Source organism: Lepidochelys kempii, chromosome 8 (assembly GCF_965140285.1).
Source record: "Lepidochelys kempii isolate rLepKem1 chromosome 8, rLepKem1.hap1, whole genome shotgun sequence".
NCBI classification, from domain to species: Eukaryota; Metazoa; Chordata; order Testudines; family Cheloniidae; genus Lepidochelys; species Lepidochelys kempii.
The window spans coordinates 94,106,587-94,126,574 of NC_136387.1; the positions used below are offsets into that span (position 1 = coordinate 94,106,587).

General features: G+C 41.7%; 1 protein-coding gene across 5 annotated transcripts in view; it reads right to left on the reverse strand.

Moving 5' to 3' along the window:
* Window positions 1-47: 47 nt before the first annotated feature.
* The window catches only part of PRKAA2 (protein kinase AMP-activated catalytic subunit alpha 2), a 35,802-nt gene continuing 15,861 nt past the window's right edge, over window positions 48-19,988 (reverse strand). For 4 of the 5 annotated variants that reach the window (XM_073357583.1, XM_073357585.2, XM_073357584.2 and 1 more), the window contains 6 exons: window positions 18,623-18,767; window positions 17,575-17,662; window positions 14,761-14,985; window positions 11,061-11,565; window positions 8,323-8,449; window positions 48-7,720 (listed from right to left, as the gene is read on the reverse strand). In XM_073357583.1, the coding sequence (XP_073213684.1) occupies window positions 7,485-7,720; window positions 8,323-8,449; window positions 11,061-11,565; window positions 14,761-14,985; window positions 17,575-17,662; window positions 18,623-18,767 (1,326 nt within the window). In that variant the 3' untranslated portion in view covers window positions 48-7,484. Of the gene's footprint in view, window positions 7,721-8,322; window positions 8,450-11,060; window positions 11,566-14,760; window positions 14,986-15,659; window positions 17,031-17,574; window positions 17,663-18,622; window positions 18,768-19,988 lie in introns of those variants that run through there. The other variant, XM_073357587.1, reaches the window with a different exon arrangement.

The following is a 19,988-nucleotide window of genomic DNA, read 5'->3' on the forward strand; positions in this document are numbered from 1 at the left end:
TGTTCATTTTATATATATATATATAGTTCATTATATAGTAACAAAGGTATCTGTTCTAAAACTGACAGAACAACCAAAAAACCCCATCAAACCATAGAATGAAGGTGCAGCTGTAAAATACTTACTGGGGCAGATCCTCAACTTGAGCCCATGGAGACGTGACAATCTACACCAGCTGAGGAGCTGGTGTCATTCCATAACTCTCTGAATCCAAACCTCTTCAACCTGTACTTTACTGACTTCAATGCATGACACTGAGGATCACAGGATTGGGCCCTAAATCACCTGTAGCTCATGAAAGCTTATGCTCAAATAAATTGGTTAGTCTCTAAGGTGCCACAAGTCCTCCTTTTCTTTTTGCATATGCCACTAGTGAAACTCTATCCCTTCAAGGCAATTAAAAAGAAAAATAGATTGTGTCCTTTTACAGAACAGCTTCATGTTGGTGTTGGCTGCAATGAACGTGTCTATTTCTCTTGTTAAAACAAAATTAAATCATCTCTACAAGGCATCAGTTTGCCGACTGATTCCAACATACTGTTCTGGCAACTGTATGTACTGAACAATAGTACTTGATATGTGAAAGGCTGATTGTGCATAAACTTCTGTAGTGCATACTAATTTGTACTCCAGTGAATTAGGAAAATTTAATACACACATTTAGTTGTAATCACATCAATGTGTTGCACACAGGAAACTATTTTAGAGATGGCTCCCCTTTGTAGTTCTGTTTGAAAATTGATGAAGACTTAAAATAAAATCTATATAAACTTCCCACCCATTTTCTGAAAACACAAATGCTCTTGGTAATATGCCAACCATCATTTTATTGGTACTGAGAGAACCCAAGTTTCTTTGGCTTAGTTGTCAGTTCTGTGGCCATGGAAACACCATGTAAAGAAGCTGAGGAACTGAGAGGAAATCAAAATGCATGTTGCAAACTATGTAAAACCACTAGATCACCCATTCCATGTGCTGCAACAGAGCCTGCAACCAGATCACAAGCTTTCCAAACCAGCTTTTATACCATTCCCCTGCAATCAAGGGATGTGCCGTTGCAAGATCTCCCCCGCCCCACAGCCCCTTGCTCCTCCCCAGCTTTTTGCACAGGGAGCCAAGGTTGGATTCTGTGTGTTTGTTAGTAACCACTAGATCACATTGATTTCATCCATCCCGTTAAGGTGTTTGGCTATTAATATTATGGAATCCAGTGAAATTTTGAGGTCTAAAATATCCAAACATGAGGTACGTCAAGAATACTGGGACAGAAAGTGAGATCCTGGCCCCTTGAAGCCAATGGCAAAATGATTATGAAATAACTGATCTGTAAGGGGAAGTTCATTTTCTTTTATGTGTGGCGAACCTTAATTTTTCTCAGTTGTCTCTTGATATTGGCAACTAGGGGGAAATGGACTAATCATAAGTCCAACAGTACTGAGATATTCTAGTTTATATTTAAAACATTTGTTGCTATCATTTTTTTTCTTCTGACTTTATTAAAGTGCAAATGTCAACCATGGAGACCGCATCCCATGCAGTGCAGTACACAAAGACAAAGTTTCCACACCATAAATGGAAGGTAAAAGGCTTTTTTGTGATTATCTGAGACATAATTATGTGCACAAAGAACAAAACTGAAACTATGCTCAGTGCCCTTCCACAATAACGATTATCCAAAAAATATTTTAATCATAAGAGTTTAAAAAAACAAAAAAAAACAAAACCCTTTCCTTTCTTGGTTCTTCTGTTAATGAAATGTGAAAAGCCAAGAAAAACAAAACTCTTTAGAGAATTTGTCTTCTGAACCCCATGTTTGACATTCCTTTTTTTAAATCTTTATAGTCTGAGCTCTTAATATTAGCAGCTAAAATATTTTAATGAGAGAATCATAAATATCCATTTTCTTTAAAATAAAATATTAATAGGAAAATGCAATGTACTAGTCTGAGATTACTTAGAATTTAGGATATCTGTCTTAATATAATGGGTCAAGGACACTGTAGCTGTCATGTAATTTTCAGTTTTGCTTTGTACTCTAAAGGGGAAAAAAAAGCTATAAGATATACAATTATAACATATGAAACACACGAACAGGCTTCCAGCAACAAGAATAAATATTACAATGTTTGCAGTATCTACTTCACAGCTTTGTGAAATGCTATCTCCCCCTGTCCCCCACCCCACATTTTAAAAGATCAGAAAACCACAGATGAGCATGAACAGTCTTATAAATAAGTTACAAAGATAAGTTAAGGCAGCTGCAGCAGGAGCATCAAGACTTTGCTTGAGAATAGAGTACTACTTGGTTTTATAGGAAAAAATGATTCACGCTTACCATTTGGATCTTTGATATGCTGATCAGTTCTCCTGATTATTAACAATGGCAAAGATGTGTGCATAAAATGCTTAGACCATTGCATATAATATCAACATCCTAGTTTGTACTGAGTCAGTGTTCAGTCACACAAACACATACACAAAGTGGGATTTTTTTTTTAGTGTTGGTTAAAAATCTGATACCAATATCCATGAAGACTTGAAGCGTGTGTGTGGGGGGGGGGATAGGGTAAGTGGGTACATTTTACTCACCAATACATTTATAGTCCATGTTAAATCTGAGTAATGATCTTCTAGTGTGTCTTACAAAAAGAAGCTATAAAAATAAATATCCAAATGTGTGATGGGGAAGAACCAAAAGCATACTAAAGGGAAGTGTTAAATAAGCAACAGGAAATATTGAAAATAAGACTGAGGGGAAAACAGAAGGGTGAATGCAGTAGCTTGATGGTACATTTTAAGTTGCACTTCACTGCATCCTTGTACACTACAAGTAAAATATTAAAGAAATTAGAGCAGGTGTCTTTTATCAATAGGGTGACATTTCTTTCTAGAACTAAACTAGTTAAAGACTGAGCCAAAATGAGAACACAACAAATGCACTTCAAGTATTTATAAAGATTCTATGCATTTCTTGTCAGCATGATGCTGAATCAAACATGTTGTTTGCAGACCAAGTGAAATGAAATTATGACTTTCTGCAATTAACATATGTAGAAGGCACAAATTCATTTTGTATGTAAAATGTATGGATTTTTCTTCTAAATCTGATGTATAAAATACCCCATTGATGCTTGAGTTTTTTTGTAAATTGGGCAGGAATTGATTGATAGGTCGTCTAAACTAGATAACCTCTTCTGTTTTGATGTAAATGAATTGGTATGACCACAATAAGAATACAGCAGAGACTGACAAAAAGCTGTGTCATTTCTTCCTACGGTGTTAGTGTGTCTGTCCTAAAGTACACCTTTGGAAGGACTAAATTTTAATATGTTGAGTGTTGGGTAAAAATTAACTTGTCTCGTTAAAAAAAAAAAAAAAAATCCTGCCTTCAATCTTGAAAAGTTCAGTTTTGAGTCTAGAAAATGTCAGTGTTCTGACATCTCGGTAAACCTGTGATTTGCAAAATGTAGATATCCACTGCTTGAAAATTGCACTTTGAGTAGTTCAAGTCTGTATAATTAAAATATATCTACCCTGCTTGCCCAAATGATGATAAATGCATAAGTATAACCAAAAAGTTGGCTAAAGATGTGGCTAATGACCATCTGAAACTATATCTGAGTACAGCAGCTTCTGTATCGTTAGATGCCAGAAGCATGGTCCTATATGAGTAGCATTAACTAATACAGTTCCTCAAAAGATTGCAAAATATACAGCTGAGTTGGGTTAGATAGTTGAATGGATAGTTTAATGTTCTATATTAATAGAGGTGCTACTCTATTAAGCCTTCTGCAGAGCAGTGTTATCTAGTAAATTGACTATAGGAGTTGACAGTTAGGAACACCTGAGTACTAATATGGTTGCTACTAATGTGTTCTGTTGACTTGTAGTACAAAAGTTGCTTAGCCTCTTTTGGAAAGTGTTTCTTCATCTGTAAAACTGGGATATTCTATTACTACCTACTCAATAAGGCATGGCTGTGTGGCTTCATTCATTAGTTAATGTTTGCACAGTATCTTAAAGATGTAAAGTGCTATGTAAGTGGTAAGTCTTACCCTAGTGCCTAGTAATTCCACATGTCCTAACCCTGTAGGAAGGGAGTGTGTCATCTTAAAGGAACTCTAGTGGTGCCAATGTAGGATGTGGGAGAAGAGAGTTCAGTTCCCTGCTCTCCTACAGACTTGGTGTGTTACCTTAGGCGAGTGGGGATAATTAACACTTCCCTACCTGACAATAAAGGACAAACAGATTGAAGACTATGGTGCACAATGCAGTGGTGATGGAGGCCATGTTGTCATGACTCAGATACTAATGAGTAGTAGGCCCTGCTCACCTCTCAGATGCCCTCCATCTACAATGTCCAAACTACTGCCAGCCTCCAGTAGTCCACCGCTGTACTATTCTACCCCTTCCTGCCTTAAAACTGAAAACTTGCTCTGGTTAAGGCCTATTAGGCCTATTCTATGGATCAGAAAGGTCCATTTCCCCCATGCCCAGGGTTTTTTCCCCAAAGGTGTCGTAAAAAATTTGGAGCAGACATGCAGGTCATGTGCATCACTTTCTCCAGGCATGGGCCTGGATCTGCAGCAGCCTGAGGTACATTATCAGCACTGTATTTTTCGACAGAAGAACAAAGTTCTGTTACTTTTTGTGTTTAAAATGCTAGGTAAACAATGCGTGGACAAAACTGGAATCCCTATTACGAAAGTGACATGAACTTACAGGGGCCAGAAGGAAATCACATTTGGCCCCAAGTGTATAGAGGTAGGGGGCTGGATTCTCCACTGACTTGCATCATCACTGACACACAAGCAAAAGGCTTGTAAAATTTTACAAATACCAGGCACAGGTTCAAAGCCATGGAGATCCCTCCACCCTACAGTATTATATTTTATTTTTTCAAAAATAGGTTATGTAACAAGCAAAGAACCCGACACGCATTCCTTGCGTTTCTTTGAAAAGCACAGTCATTCTGCTGCAGGGCTTGTAATTCAAATACTGCAGCACTGGGCTAGTACTGTATACAGGACTCTGACAGTGAAATTGATTTTGAAACAGACTACGCTGCTCTTCTTGTCTAACCTGAAAGACAGGCACAGAGTAAATAATGGGCACAGATAGTGGAAAAGCCAGAGTTGTAAAGTTACACTTGTGTAAGTCTAAAGTGTGATCTGCAACAAAAGTAAGGCAACTTGTTTTTAAAAATTAGACTTTTTTTTAAGCTGAAAGTGTCCCACTAACAGCCAGTAGGTAGCAAAATATCCCATATTTGTCTACATTATCTCAAACAATTAAGACAAAAGGCCTAATGTATGATGATTTTTTCTTGCTTCTTATAGAAACTTTCAGGATGTATAGTGGAGTTTAATAACACAATAAATAGTTCCTAGCCAAAGAACCTTATGGGCTGTTTTTAATAGCTTTACAAGTAGAATGATGATCGTTTTCACTAATGTAGAAGCAGCCCCCTTGCCAAAATTCTCCTTTTACTTTTTTAAATAAACAGTCAAGATTTTTGGCAATGTTTTCATGCAGTGTCTGTTTCTTGACTTGATTAGTTTGACCCTGGTCTCTGATAGTCAGGTGATAGGAATTAAATACCATAGCAAAACTAGGCAAATGCCAATGGTGCCCATTAGATTAAGCCTAAGTCATTTTTAAAAAAAAAAAAGTTTTGGTAAAAGTTCATCCCTGGAGTTTACCCTTGTGTAACAAAACTTTTAACCTTACACGTCCATCTCTTTATTTTAGCAAAAGCTTATCCTTCAGTTAGCCAATAGTAAAGAAATAATAAATCTATAAGACATCCCTGCCTTATCACTATAGCAGCGAAGGTCACAGTCTATTAAGTGTTAGAAGTACATGAAAGCCCTACGGTCTGGAACGCCACTTTGAAACTTAACTGCTGACTATTCTGAAACAGTACAAGAGGGAGACCCTCTGCGCTGTAGGACTGGTAAGGTACATTTGGCAGCTGACTTGGGAAAGGGATCAAGGATAAAGAAAAGGACCTGCTCTGAGAGATCATTTGAAATATAAACCCTATGGAAACTCCCAGGTGCCTGTGCATTTCGCAAAGGAAAATTGCCACTACCACTTAAGCAATCCAACTATTTGTCACTTATGGGCTGAACGAGGATTGGGATGGGCCTGGGCAGCTAATGGGGTGAGGAGCAGAATGGAGTGGTTCTCTCCTCCTCCCTCCCCCACCCCTTCCCCACTGTCCTTGATAATACCACCCAGACAGTGTCAACTCCCCACCAATCTCTCAGGCTCTCTCCCTCCAGAAATCCCTCGTCTAGTTTCTTTTTTCCTTTGCTCCTACCAAGTACCTTCAGTGTAGTGTGTTCTAATGGCTCCCTCCACCCAGTCCCTCTACCTCCCCAACACTTGCTTCTGCTCAGGAGGGCTGATACCCTGAAAGGGAGACCAGTGACTATTTCTCCCCGCTCCAGAAATGTTAAACAGAGCGTTGCACAAACCTTGGTATCGGCTTCATCTACTGAGAAGTTAAGAATTTTTCCCCAGCTCAGAAATCTGTGCTGCTTACAAGACAGCTATCTGAAATATTTGGTAGGAGGTGAGGCAAGGCTTGTAGTAATTTACAGGAGCCCTAACGTGACCAAAAGCAGGTTGAGTATATATTGTGCAATGCAATTGGTGGCCAGAGAGGGGGAAAAACCAAGTAGCCTTGAACATTAAAAGGAGGCCACCCGGCCAGGACTATTCCATAGACCCAAAGCAGGAGGAGGGAGGGGGAAATCTTCTGGGGAAACAGCTCTCTCTAATTCAAAGCCTTAATGTGTGAAGGTCTCTGAGGGGCGTGAGCCGTGCCTCATGTGTGACCCTGCACTTCTGCCACCTGATATCTAAAACGGGGTTGCATGTTCCAAGATCCCAGAAACCTCCATGCAGCTGCTGGTTTTTATGCCAGAGCTGTTCACAGAGATTGGCTGGCATCAGTTTGTAAATATTGCAGGAGTTTTATTAGAGCTGGATTTTGTTTAATATAGTTACTTGTTTATACCTCTCATCTGGTTCACGCAAGTGAGCCCCCTTGACTAGCAGAGGGGATACAATATGTATGTCACTAGAGAATACCCATATTGTAGATATTGAGGTTCAGCCAAGTTTCCATACGTAGAGACAGGCAGCACTGCGGGAAGGGTTGCTCACTGATGCAGTTACTGTTTTAAAACCAGGCCCGGTTTTTCACATTTCATCTTCACTAGTAAAAGCAGTTTGGTTTATACTGTGGTGAAACTAGTGTAATAAATGAGACAAACCTGTTTCTAGTTTCCCTCAGTGCTTTGTAATGGCAACTGGAGCCACCGAAGGGAGTATTTGGGTTTGGAGGGAGTGTTTGTGCACGACAGCGTACGCTATGCCCAGATACGACAAAACAAACGGAAAAAGAAACCACCTAGGACCAGATTCTCCGTGCAATCACGTGTGTCGAGGGACAGGTGCCTCAGCACTGAGCATCAGCGAGCTAATGCCATGATCAGACTGGCACACATTTCAAAAAAATCCATGGTGTGGCTACCCAGGCGTGGCGTAACAGAGGCCACGCTCCCCATCAAGGAGCCAGTCAGGGATCCAGTAAGCGACTGGAATTCAGCAGTGGTAGAATCAATACTCAGTCTTGGTCTGTGCAAGCCAGCCGCAGAGCATGAGCGCTGTGGTGTGGATGAGCCTGACCTCTGCTCCATGACATCATCTTAAATGCACAAACAAACAGCGTTATTTAAAATCTACTCAGCTGCTACCCCGGGGGTGGGACCTGGCCAAGAAAGGAACACTTGCATCAACAGCGCACCCATGCTAGGAATGAAATTCTGGCTCCGCTGAAGTCACCAAACTCCTGTTACCTTCAGTGGGGCCAGGATTTCACCCTAGAAGTGTACCAGCTAAAATGGGTGTTACATTAGGAGGGGGAAAAGGAAGTCTTAGATTAAAGCTCGCTGCGTGTACCTGCTTGGGAGATTCTATAAAGTAAAAATACATAAGTGCTCTGGTATCTAGCTACTTCTACACACTTTGCTGTGTGTGATCACTTAAGATCAAAATGCATTTGCAGCAGATGAGGGAAAAGTATGTGGTGCAGTGACAAATGGGTAGGCTCGCTGGAATTGATTTTTCCCCTTTTGCAAGTATAAAGAACTATTAAACTGTCACAGTTGCGCTAGTGGAGATGAATGGACCAGTTACTCAAGTGGACTAGAGATACTATAGGAGAGTCTGAAAATAGAAAGTGACAAAACCCTTGAAATTCCCCATTCTATGCGATTCAACTGTCATGCCACAACACTTCCTGCTTACCATCAATGCTTTTAAAGTCCAAAAGATAGCTGCGATTGTCAACCTGGTAAAGCTGTAAACTCATTTTCACATAATTCCCGGTCACCGGATTCTTTCGACGCACTCTAAGATGATAGGCGTTCACCACCTAAAACAGGTAACTTTCTTTCAGGAATAAAATTCAAGGTGGTAGAACATTTCCCACCTCCCCAGCGTGAAACATTTCAAGAAAAGAACACTCTGGAAAGAATGATTGCTTTAACATACATAAATAAATATCCTAGTTGCTTCTAAAATATGTGTGTGGGCTTTTTTATGTTAAGTGGTTTTCAGTTAGGGTTGCGCAGACCTCTCTTGCCACCCTACTAAGCCCACACGTGTAACTCTCAATACAATCTGTTCCTTTTGTACACTATTTATAAAGGATTTGCATGGATGGCAGGTCTGTTGGGATGCGAATCGTGTTTGTGGAGTTAGTCTTAGGGTGCGGACAATATTGCTCAAGCCTAATACTAGAAAAAACTTCATCGCCTACAGAACTATTTAGCTAACTTCATTCTGGTTAGAATTCCACTTCCATTTGTAGAGCTACACGAGGGATAAATTTGGCTCATTAGCTCTCTGTCTTGCTGTGCATCTAACAAAGCTGCTAGCTGTTACAGACCCCAATATCTTTATTTAGGCTGTAAGCTCTTTGGGGCAGGGACTCTGTCATATGTTTGGACAATGCCTTGGGCAACGAGGACTTGGCCTCTAGGTGCTACTGTCACACAAATAAATAATACTGAGAAAGGGAGCAGGCTTCCAGAAATGCCAGCAAATCAATTCACTGAACAGAGAGAGAATATTCTTGGGGAAGAAGAGCGACACATTCAGATTTACTTCAGAGAGCAAATATTAGTTGAATGAAATGGTAATATAACTAAACACCCTTATTCTGCCCTCTGCCTGCCAAAACAGGGAGTAGGGTAAAACATGAATACAGTCACCTGTGTTCAAAAATAGTCCAAGGTTTAGAAGATATGCTTTAGTCAAACACAAGTAATTGGGATCTCTACTTGGGTGACTGGGAGAAGTTCTACAGTCTGTCTTATGCAGATCAGACTAGATCAGTGGTTCTCAATCAGGGGTACGTGTACCCCTGGAGGCATGCAGAAGTTTTCTACGTCAACTCATCTAGCTAGATATTTGCCTAGTTTTACAACAGGGGACATAAAAAGCACTAGCAAAGTCAGTACAAACTAAAATTTCATACAATGACTTGTAGATAGCGCAATATAAACTATACACTGAAATGTAAGTAAAATATTTATATTCCAATTGATGTATTTTATAGTTTTATGATAAAAATGAGAAAGTCAGCTATTTTCAGTGCTGTGACACTTTTGTATTTTTATGTCTGATTTTGTAAGCAAGTTGTTTTTAAGTGAGGTGAAACTTGGGGTACGCAAGACCTATCAGACTGCTGAAAGGGGTACAGTAGTTGAGAGCCACTGGACTAGACAATCGAATGGTTCATTCTGGATTTATAATCTAAGAAAAGTTCCACTCGGTTAACTCCTTTGGGAACCACTAAAACTTGTACTTGCCACAATCTGTAAATCCGCTTTCAAACCTGTCCTGAGCTGCCTCTAATGATGGGACTCTGTTACTGCACGCAGTGGCCTGAGCTGAGCCATTTTCCCACTCATTTCACATAGCTACCCACAAATGAATTAAATGTTGGAAACTTTAACACATTATTATGGGTGATTTTTTAAATGCTGGCATTTCAAAAGTAGCATATGCAGCAATGGTAACGTTCACACGCTTTACACCATTAAGTAAACCATTCTCGAATGAACTACTGGGCATAAACGTAGGTGCGTCATGCCAGCGTGTCAATGGTTATGGTCCTGATTCTGCACTGCCTTCCATCTTGTGTTGCTATTTACCCTGGTGCAAAGTGGTTGTAAAAGGCTAATGAGTCAGATGGTCACAGGTAAGTGACTACACAAGGCGGTGGAGAATCAGGCACAGTAGTTCTTAATGAGGGTTAAATCAATGGCAAGAACTTATCTGAGCACAAGAAAAATTGAATTGCTAGCTACTGCAAAAATACCTGTCCTATCTCATGCACCAATATCTCAGAAAACCCAGTTAAAAGAGAATATTACCAAGCAAAAAAAGAAAAATCAAGCATGGAAAGTTCAGCCCCAACCGGCACATTGTTTGGGAAGCGTTAAGTGACTGTAAGCATGAGCTAGACATGGCTGTGCCTTCACCCAGAAGTACAGTTTCACTAGTGCAATGCTATAATCAGTTCCCTTGTAGTAAAAGAACTTTTGTCTACAAAGTAACATAGCCTATATATTCCTTAAGAAGAGAATAAAGGAAACCGATTGTGTAGTTTCAGGACATGTGATTGTTATGACCCATGGGGGAGGTTTCAAGGTATTCAGTCGCTAAAATTAGAAATATGACCAGCTCCTGCTAGCCCTACAGCTCAACAAGGCAGGCTGAGAGAGTTAAAATAAGGAAGTGCATTTTATGCATTTTATAAGTATTTTATGTCAGTAATACAGGTGGAGCTTATTTAGCCACAACTAGCATTTTTCAGGTTGAGTGTTTGTTTAAAAATAATAAACTAGAGATGATGATATAGTTCAAAACAGACAATCCTGTAACAATACTTACTATCTGCACTGATCAATTCAGATCAGGAGAACTTATAAGAAAATGATCCTTGAAAATGGCCACAAAGCACTGATATTTCCTACCTTCCATTCAAAATCCAGCTGTTTCATAGCTCGATACACTTCAGCCATAATGTCATACGGTTTGCTTTGACTGCGGATTCCTAGATGCCACTTGGCTTTTTTCACAGTCAGAGATTTTGGCTTGGTAGTATTCAGTGCATCCAAGGGACACCGTGTTTTGGGACTGTCTGCTATTAAAGGAGGCATCCGCTCTGGGTGCGGTTTCACCCCCGGAGGTATGTGCATAGTGCTGTCATCCATAAATGAGCCAGTGGGCGGACTAGAGGCGAGGTAGAACTCACTGGCTTGATTCATGATTCTCCGATTGTCAATGATAAGGTGGTAAGCTACTGCAAGCTGGTCTTGTGGGTCACCACTATACAAGCTGTTCATCACCTCTGACTCCGTGCATTCAAACTTCTCACAAACTTCCCGCACTGCGTCATCATCAATGACATTAGCATCGTAAGAAGGATCCTCTGGAAACAAGTAACTGGGCAAGTCTTGTTTAAACCACTCGTGTTCTCTAGGGGGAAAAAGAAATGAAACTGTGACTACAGAGAGAGAGAGAGAGCGAGCATAGCCGTGAGTCTGTATTTGCAGATGGGCAACCTAGCTGTGATTCATTCTATGAGCTACAGCCTGGGGTGGTGGGGAGGGTGAAGGGGGTCGAACCAACGAGACAGACCCTCAGCTGGTGTAAACTGGCAAAACTTTGTTGTTTCAATAGAGCTACAATGATTTACACTGGTTGACAATCAAGTTCATTATTTTTAGTGATGTCTGAGTCTTCATTCAGGCAGTGGAACTCATTGCCACAAGACATCAGTGTGGCCAAGAGTTTGGTGGAACTCGAAACAGGCGTGGCCACTACTATCATATTCTAGAAAACAAAATGCTCGTCGAAGGCCTTCATTTGACAGCCCTGCAAACTATTAATTATTTATCAACACACAGGTAACACCAGTGCATGCTTTCTTCAGATTAAGGTACCACAACAATACTGACGAGACGGGCGAAGGACAGTTTCCATTTTTGGTCTTTCTGTTGTAACTTCCAACAAGACTGTAAGTTGTGTGAAATAGTCACACCAAACAAAGCAATGAGCGTGTGTGCAAGGTCTCCTGCATGTGATAGGGTGTCCACCCGACACAAGGCTTGCAAGGGTTAAGGTGGCCAAGTAGGCCAATTACCTCCCCAACCTGCACCTGGAGGCGGAGCCAGGGATTTAAATAGAACAGGCCTCCTGGGCAGGACCAAGTAAGACCTATATAAGCTAGGAAGTTGGCAATGGGGGCACTGCAGGCATTTCCTGGGAGAAGCGAAGGTGTATTCAGGAGTATAGAGGGTAATGTGTGGGTGCTCCCTGGGAGGAGGGAGGCTGGCGGGGGAGCCAAGAAGGTGGGAGACAGTTCAGGGGAACAGTAGCAAGGAATAGGAATGCAGACCTTGGCTGCTGACTAGCGGCCCCTGAGACGGGACCCGGAGTAGAGGGTGGGCCTGGGTTCCCCGACCGGCTGCTGACCAAGTGGCACCAGCAGGGCAGTGAGCAGGAAGACTGCCTGAGCCCATCTGTCAAGAGGGACTTTGTTACCCCTGGAAAGGGGAACATGGGGTGACTGTGGCTGGAGGGGAGGCTGTGGTTCCTGGAGCAAGAGGGGCCTGCAGGATGGGTGAGACAACACGGGAGGAGGGTGCAATGGCTGGTCAGAGCTAATCCTCAGAGCGTCCTGGCGGTGGTGCTGCCAGTGGTGAGTGGACCCCGTGACACCGCATCAGTGAACAACAGCCTTGGTTCACAAATCCAGGCTGATGTTCAGTTTACAGACAGGCCACTCTCCAAAAGGCACCTCCACCCTTGCTCCCTCCCCATTTCGCCTGTGCTGTCTGCAGACAGGCCCCCCGCTACAGGCCTCCCTTGGGATTTCAGTTTTTCATGAGGCATGAACTGTGGCCACTGCCTTTTCCAATGCTTTCAAAGTCTTTGAGTGGGAGGGGAGGTGTTCAGCATGCATCAATCTTCCATCTCCACAGGGCAGTGGGACTGGGGAAACACTCGTGGCAATCGCTGGTTATTTCATTAGGAACTATGGGGCAACTCAGCCTTAGGGACAGTTGACAATCAGGGTGTTTCTCTGCTCCTGCATGGGGATGGAGTGGTCACTAACATCTCCCTCTCACGCATGGCCTGTGGTAGGCATTGGTCACACCCTGGAGAGCATAATCTGGGTGTGGGGATGGCGTTGCCACAAAATTGCTCCTTTAAACCTCCAGGAGCAATTGGATGGTCGTATGCAGCTCAAAGGCAGTAAACATAATGTGTAGGATGGCATCCCAGAGCTGGGGCCTTTGGTGGTGGGGCGGGATTCCTCATGCAAACCCACACCTACAGGACTGTGTGTGCTGCCAACCCCTAATAATCGCACCTGCATGTGAACTAAACCCTATATCGTTCGTCCGGCACGGCAACTGTGATTTTATTTGTATGTTAGGAACTGGCCTGAGACCCAAACACCCATCAGACGGTAAAGACTCTTGGTCACTGATGTAGCTACAAAGTGGTCACCCATCTGCCACATCCCATTACCACCTGTTGTCCCCTCATGGGCGCTCCTCCCCTAAGATGCATTAGAGCCACTAAACTGAGAGACTTGGGAAAAAAAGCCCCATTTTCACTTTAGGACAGCAGTGGCACTATAAAACCATCATTTCCAAACGAATTAAAGACCCAAGGACTTTCAGATGGCTGTGACATTTATATACCTATTTTAAAACACCATTTAGATTTAATGATGATTCTGTATTTCACAGAAGATCGAGCATGCTCCTAGTTTACACCGTACTAAAATTATTCAGTTTAAGTCCTGCTGTCAGACAGGCATTTTTAATTATATTTAAAGGCCCAAATATGGACTAAAAAAACCTCAGTGCTCACATTAAGCTGAATTTATATGGGAATGTGAGCAGGCAGAAGTACAGCACCAGCTTATTCATTTGCTAGATGAGAAAATTATACTACATTTAAAGGTGAGCCATTTGCCCTCATTAAGGAATATTTTTCAGGTGTTTCATTTTTAGAGCACGGGCTGTGGATCCTGCATTCTTGGTCTATGCATCTTTTCATGTTTTGCTGTGACTCTGCATATTAAATACACCGTATGCTGAACCTGCATTCAGAAGGAAGGAGAAGTTTTTTAATTAAGCAACAAAACATGGCAGATGAATGCTAATTTCTTAGCATTACTGCATCACGTGGCTACTTTTGCCAAGCACCGTTAAGGGTATTTGAGACCATTTTTTAATGCAACAGAAAAGGTCCCGGTTACTTGCTGAAATGCACCTACTAACCTTCATAAACTATGGGTATGTTGACACTTAAAAAGCTGCCGCTGCACCACTGTAGCGTTTCAGTGTAGACGCTCGTTACAGCGATGGGAGGGGTTCTCCCGTCACTGTAGTTAATATACCTACCTGAGATGCAGTAGGTAGTTCAACAGAAGAATTCTTCCATCAACTTAGCACTGTCTACACCAGGCTTAGGTAGTCATCGCTACATTTCTCAGGGGTATGGATTTTTCGCACCCCCGAGAGATGTAGCTTTGCCATTGTAAGTTTTCAGGGTCAACTAGCCTTGTGTCCGCAACACAGCTTGCCCACCACATGCAAGAAGGTATATTTGAGGAGACAGGCTTCTGCTGTGACTTCTGATGTGTGACGTTACCTTATGTCCTTGATGGTTGCTCGCTTGAGTGGGTCAACCTGCAGCATGTGCATGAGGAGAGTGGCAACTGAACGGTTGAGGTATTCGGGGATGTAGAAAACACCTCCACGGATCTTCTTAAAGAGCGTGGGAACGTGTTCGTCATCAAATGGCAGCGTCCCGCAGAGAAGAGCATAGAGAATAACACCACAACTCCAGATATCCACCTCAGGCCCAGCATACAACCTAAACAAAGTCAAGGCAACAGAGAAGATTTCCTTTCCATGTTTTATCTGTTTGCCAATTGGCATTATATGCTTTGTAGTAGAGGTTATAATATAGCAGAGGAGCTTAAAAGTGGCCTCTGAAAGCTAAATGCTTCAGTTCGTACTCCTACCCCAGTGTCCTAAAACTGAGCCTCACTGAAGCGTCTCTGGTTCACTCAGACTGAGACACGAAGGTGCAACCCACAGAAGCTAATGAAGAGGCAAGGAAACAAGTTTACTCTTCCTTCCCAACAGCTCTGTGAAAAGCTTTTTCTCTTGTTCCAATGGCTGATGGACTCAGCCAACTATTTCTATACATCCACCAAGACAGATATAACTACAAGCAAATATTACACCTCTGTACATTTATTTTTTCTGTAAGAAATTTGTATTCAAGTCCGATCCAGTACTTAGGCTTCTAGGAAACTGCTAATGTGGGCATGGTTATCACAAAGCTTGGGTGCCCTTGATACACTGCTTTGATTACTGCGTGTTGGATTTTTTTCAGTAACATTGTGAGCATGCTCCTCCTTGGCCAAAATTTCAAAAGTTGGGCTCCTACAGCCATACTCAGGCACCTAAATAGCTCGCTTTATTTTCAAAAGTGCTTGTCACCCAGCAGCTCCTTCTGAGGACAATGAGAGCAGCTCCGTACTCAGCATTTTTTGAAAAAACTGGCCAATTATTTAGATGCATAAGTATACCACCCTTTATGGTCTTGTTTTTGACAATTCTGGGGGCCCAGTGTTTCTGCTGGTTCTCAGATTGATAGGATGATCACGGATTTGTATTTTAGACCCAAGCGGATATATCTACTCTGTCTTACAACCTGTCCTTTCATGCTTTGTTACTCATCAGGCCATGGCAGAAGGTGAATTTTGAATCTGCTCACATACTCTGGTCTCCTACATAAATCCATGTGCAATGTCATACAACAGAACTAGTAGTCTGACCAATCTCCATGCTATGTGAAAAACATTGTAATGATAACTCTGACAGGTGCTGTCCCTTTAAGAGCAAGGCAGGTTGGGAAACCCTTCCAGGATATAAAATGAGAAGCTGAGCAGCAGTGAGGGAGTTTGCGGGGAGGCCTGATAAAGGGAAGGCAATACAGTCAGGGGATTAGTAGATGAACCTGGTTTAGACGTATATGGTGTTTTTGTTTCTTTTATTCATTGCTAATAAGCTGAATTGGTTGAGTCCTTGCAATCCTTCGGGACCTAGAGGGCAATAACTTGTACCTTTTCTCTTGCTGTCCTCTGATAGAACACTCTCTTCTATACTGCTTGAATGAAAGCACAGTTAGGGCTCTACTAAATGAAGTGGGGACAACCTTGATTTGCAGCTTCTTTCTGGAGCTGCAGCAGCTGTGGACCTCCTGGCTTTGCCCCGTGTCCAGCCAGCATGACTCACTGATCCCTGTAAGTGGAGTTGTTGCCTCAACTCAGTCCTCCGGAGGGCCTAATTCAGAAGGAACTCTGCCATCACTTCCACTGGCATAAGTGACAGGGAACTTAATCAAAAATAATCCACATTAACCAAAATGCTGTGTTTATTTGGCCTGTTAGATGAGATACAGCAGGAAAAATTATATGGGGAAAGTGTACTGCGATTTTGCCACCCGGTTTCTGTTAAAATGAATGCAAACAAGACATGGTATAAAAAAATAACTGGTACGAGACCGGAAAACAGGTGGCTATGAAGAATATGTGCAAGATTCTAAATTAGGAAATCCTTCCTTCTAATCCTGGTTTTGTCACTGGCCTGCTGTATGGGCTTGGCCAAATCAGTTTTTCTCCGAAACTCCATTTTCAGAACTGTGAAATGGGAAAGGAAAGGTCGTACTTCCATCTGGGTGTGATGAAGATTAATTCAGGATTGGGCAGTGCTTTCAATAGGTAAGGGTGCTATAGAAATGCCAAATAACAGCCGTTCGGTAGGGCGTGACTGCTTCACAGGTTTGTTCATCATTTATTTAACAGGAAGTCATGACCATTCCGTCCCATGACAGCAGCAACCATTCTTCTGAAAAAAGAAATTGATTAAAAGAAGCCAGAAGATAAGACTCTTCAGATGGAACCACTGGGAAGGTATGGAAAAGGGGTAGAGACCATTGTTAAGGTTTGGGAAGCGGGTGGGTAAAATTGGTTGGTCTATCATTGACTAGTTCTCTTTAACAACATAACAAAATTAAAGATAGACAGATGAAACATTTAGCATGTTAGGTGAATAAGAATTTTGGGGAGGGAAACTCCTTGCACATGAAAAGGATTCAGGTCAAAAATATATTTACCTAATTCTTTATTTAGGTATATAAACCACAAATGTCTTTTAATAACTCTTTACAATTTTTAGAAAGATCGTTTTCTTTTTTTAATCATAGAAAGAAAACGACACAAGGCTTTGTGACTAGATTCACTCCCACTTTTAAAAATGAAGGCGTGTGAGGGGGAGCTTCAGCTATCTTTAACAGTAGTACAAAATAAGTTTCAAATACAAGAACAAATGCAAGAATCACACCGGACCATACACTTGCATTCAACTGGGTTTTCTCAATGATAAGTTATACCTTCCGGAGATGACTTCAGGAGCTGCATAGTTTGGGGAGCCACAGCTGGTTCGCAGAAATTCACCATCTGACATCATGTTCGACAACCCTAAAAGTAAGACTCTTGCATATTGACGCATGCTTTGAATGTATGGTTAGCGAGAATTCTATGCTTCTAAAAGGATGACGGGAGGAGTACCAAGGGAAGGAGTGGGGGAAATTATGAAATAATAAAATTAAACAATTGGGGGTTTCTGGAATGGTGGGGCATTATGTATTACAAATAATTCTCACATCACTTATCACTAGGAGAAAGAATGCATCTGCAGTGAGCTGCCTCAGACTGTTAACTAGCTTTCTAAATCATATTGAAGACTCCTGTCACTGCTTGTGTGTAAAATGAAGTGATCCCAACACACAAATAGTTCTACAAAAGGAGTAGGCACATGAGATTAGACATAACAGGCTTCAAAAAAACCCCCAAAACTTAGATACATTCATGGAGCATAGGTCCATCAAGGCTATTAGCCAAGATGGGCAGGGATGGTGTCCCTAGCCTCTGTCTGCTGGATGCTGGTAATGGGCAACAGGGATGGATCACTTGATAATTACGGGTTCTGTTCATTCCCTCTGAAGTACCTGGCATTGGCCACTGTTGGAAGACAGGATACTAGGCTAGATGGACCTTTGGTCTGACCCAGTGTGGCCGTTCTTATGGTCATACAGGGACAAATTCCGTCCTGATGTTACTGCATTGGAGTCTACCATGAATGTTAGCTAATTTTTTTTAATTATTACGCTGAAAACAGTGATGAATTTGCAAATTACCTTGTTTCTCCACTGTGCTAAAACCCATGTATGTTTATACTACAAACACAAGAGATCTCACTAGCAATGCCTGTCTTCGTTGAAGGGTGAGTGTTTACGATTATGAACTCTTCAATTAAAATTATGAAATTGTTCATGGCCGTGCAAACTGACTCAGTTCTGTAAGGCATGTTATGTTGACACACTCCAGCAAGTGGCTTGTAGCTGGCTACATTTCTGGAATGCTGTTGGGGTCACATACCAAAATCAGCTATCTTGGCATTCATGTGTGCATCCAGCAGCACATTCTCTGGTTTCAGGTCTCTGTGGACAACCATATGCCTGTGACAGTAATCCACTGCAGAGAGAATCTGCTGGAAAAGGCGTCTAGCTTCCGCATCTTCCACCTACAAAACACCGGGAGACGGTTAAACCTTTCTCTGAAACGACACTTGGCAAAACACCTTTGGCTCCGTCGTGAGCTGAAAAGCTCTATGATGCACAGATAAAATTACAGTAAAAACACTGTAAACTGAGACAAATGTATAAAGCAGATTTTTCCCCTTGCATTTTATACTGCATTACTGCTTTGAAATAAAGCTAATAACTAGGAGCCGTGTGACAAAATTAGGAAAAGCTCAATTTAGACTGGTTTCAGAGTAACAGCCGTGTTAGTCTGTATTCGCAAAAAGAAAAGGAGTACTTGTGGCACCTTAGAGACTAACCAATTTATTTGAGCATGAGCTTTCGTGAGCTACAGCTCACTTCATCCAGTGAGCTGTAGCTCACGAAAGCTCATGCTCAAATAAATTGGTTAGTCTCTAAGGTGCCACAAGTACTCCTTTTCAATTTAGACTGGCTGTCACAAAGACCTGTGTTTAATTTGTGTCAGGGCTGAGCCCCGGCACATCTTGGCTTGGCAGTTTATAGCCCCTGCACCTCTGGGCTTGCTGTGTCAATGCAAAAAAAAATTGCTTTGAGCGTCAACACCTCTTTCATTACAAATTAAGCACTGACAAAGACCTTCCTAATAGTGAAATCTATTAAACTGTGGCCTAGTCTCTCAAGGGAACCAATAGCAGTCCTATCACAGGAGATTTTAATCTAGACTTGAGAAAGCATTGCACAATGTTCTACAGGGAACAAATTCAGCCATGAGGAATGAAGTAGGTGGCTTTGTAGAGGTTAAAAATGGAGCAGCTCTATGATTCTATAATTAGGAAGAATGCAATGGGGAATTAGATCAAATAAAGTGCGTTTCTGGTCATTTATACTGACCAGTTTGTAATGTTCTTTCACGAAAAATGTCGTTTCTAAATGTCAAAGTCCAGAAAGGGCCTAACTTTAATACTTAGAAAGATCAAGTATTTTCTATAAACTGAGAAAAAAAAATCATGCTGTAAATCAGAATTGTATTCATAAATGTAAGGACCAATGGAAATGACTTCTCCTATCAGTGTCCTCATACGAAATAGGTTAGTACAAAATGCATTTCTTTTGTGACCCTACAGGAAGAGAAGAACATTAGCACTGTAGCCTGAACTTTCCCGGTATCCTAACTGAGACCTTTATTCGTCCATCTTATACGTTCTGCTGTTCCTGGCTGGTGGCTGTATGAAACCTACCAA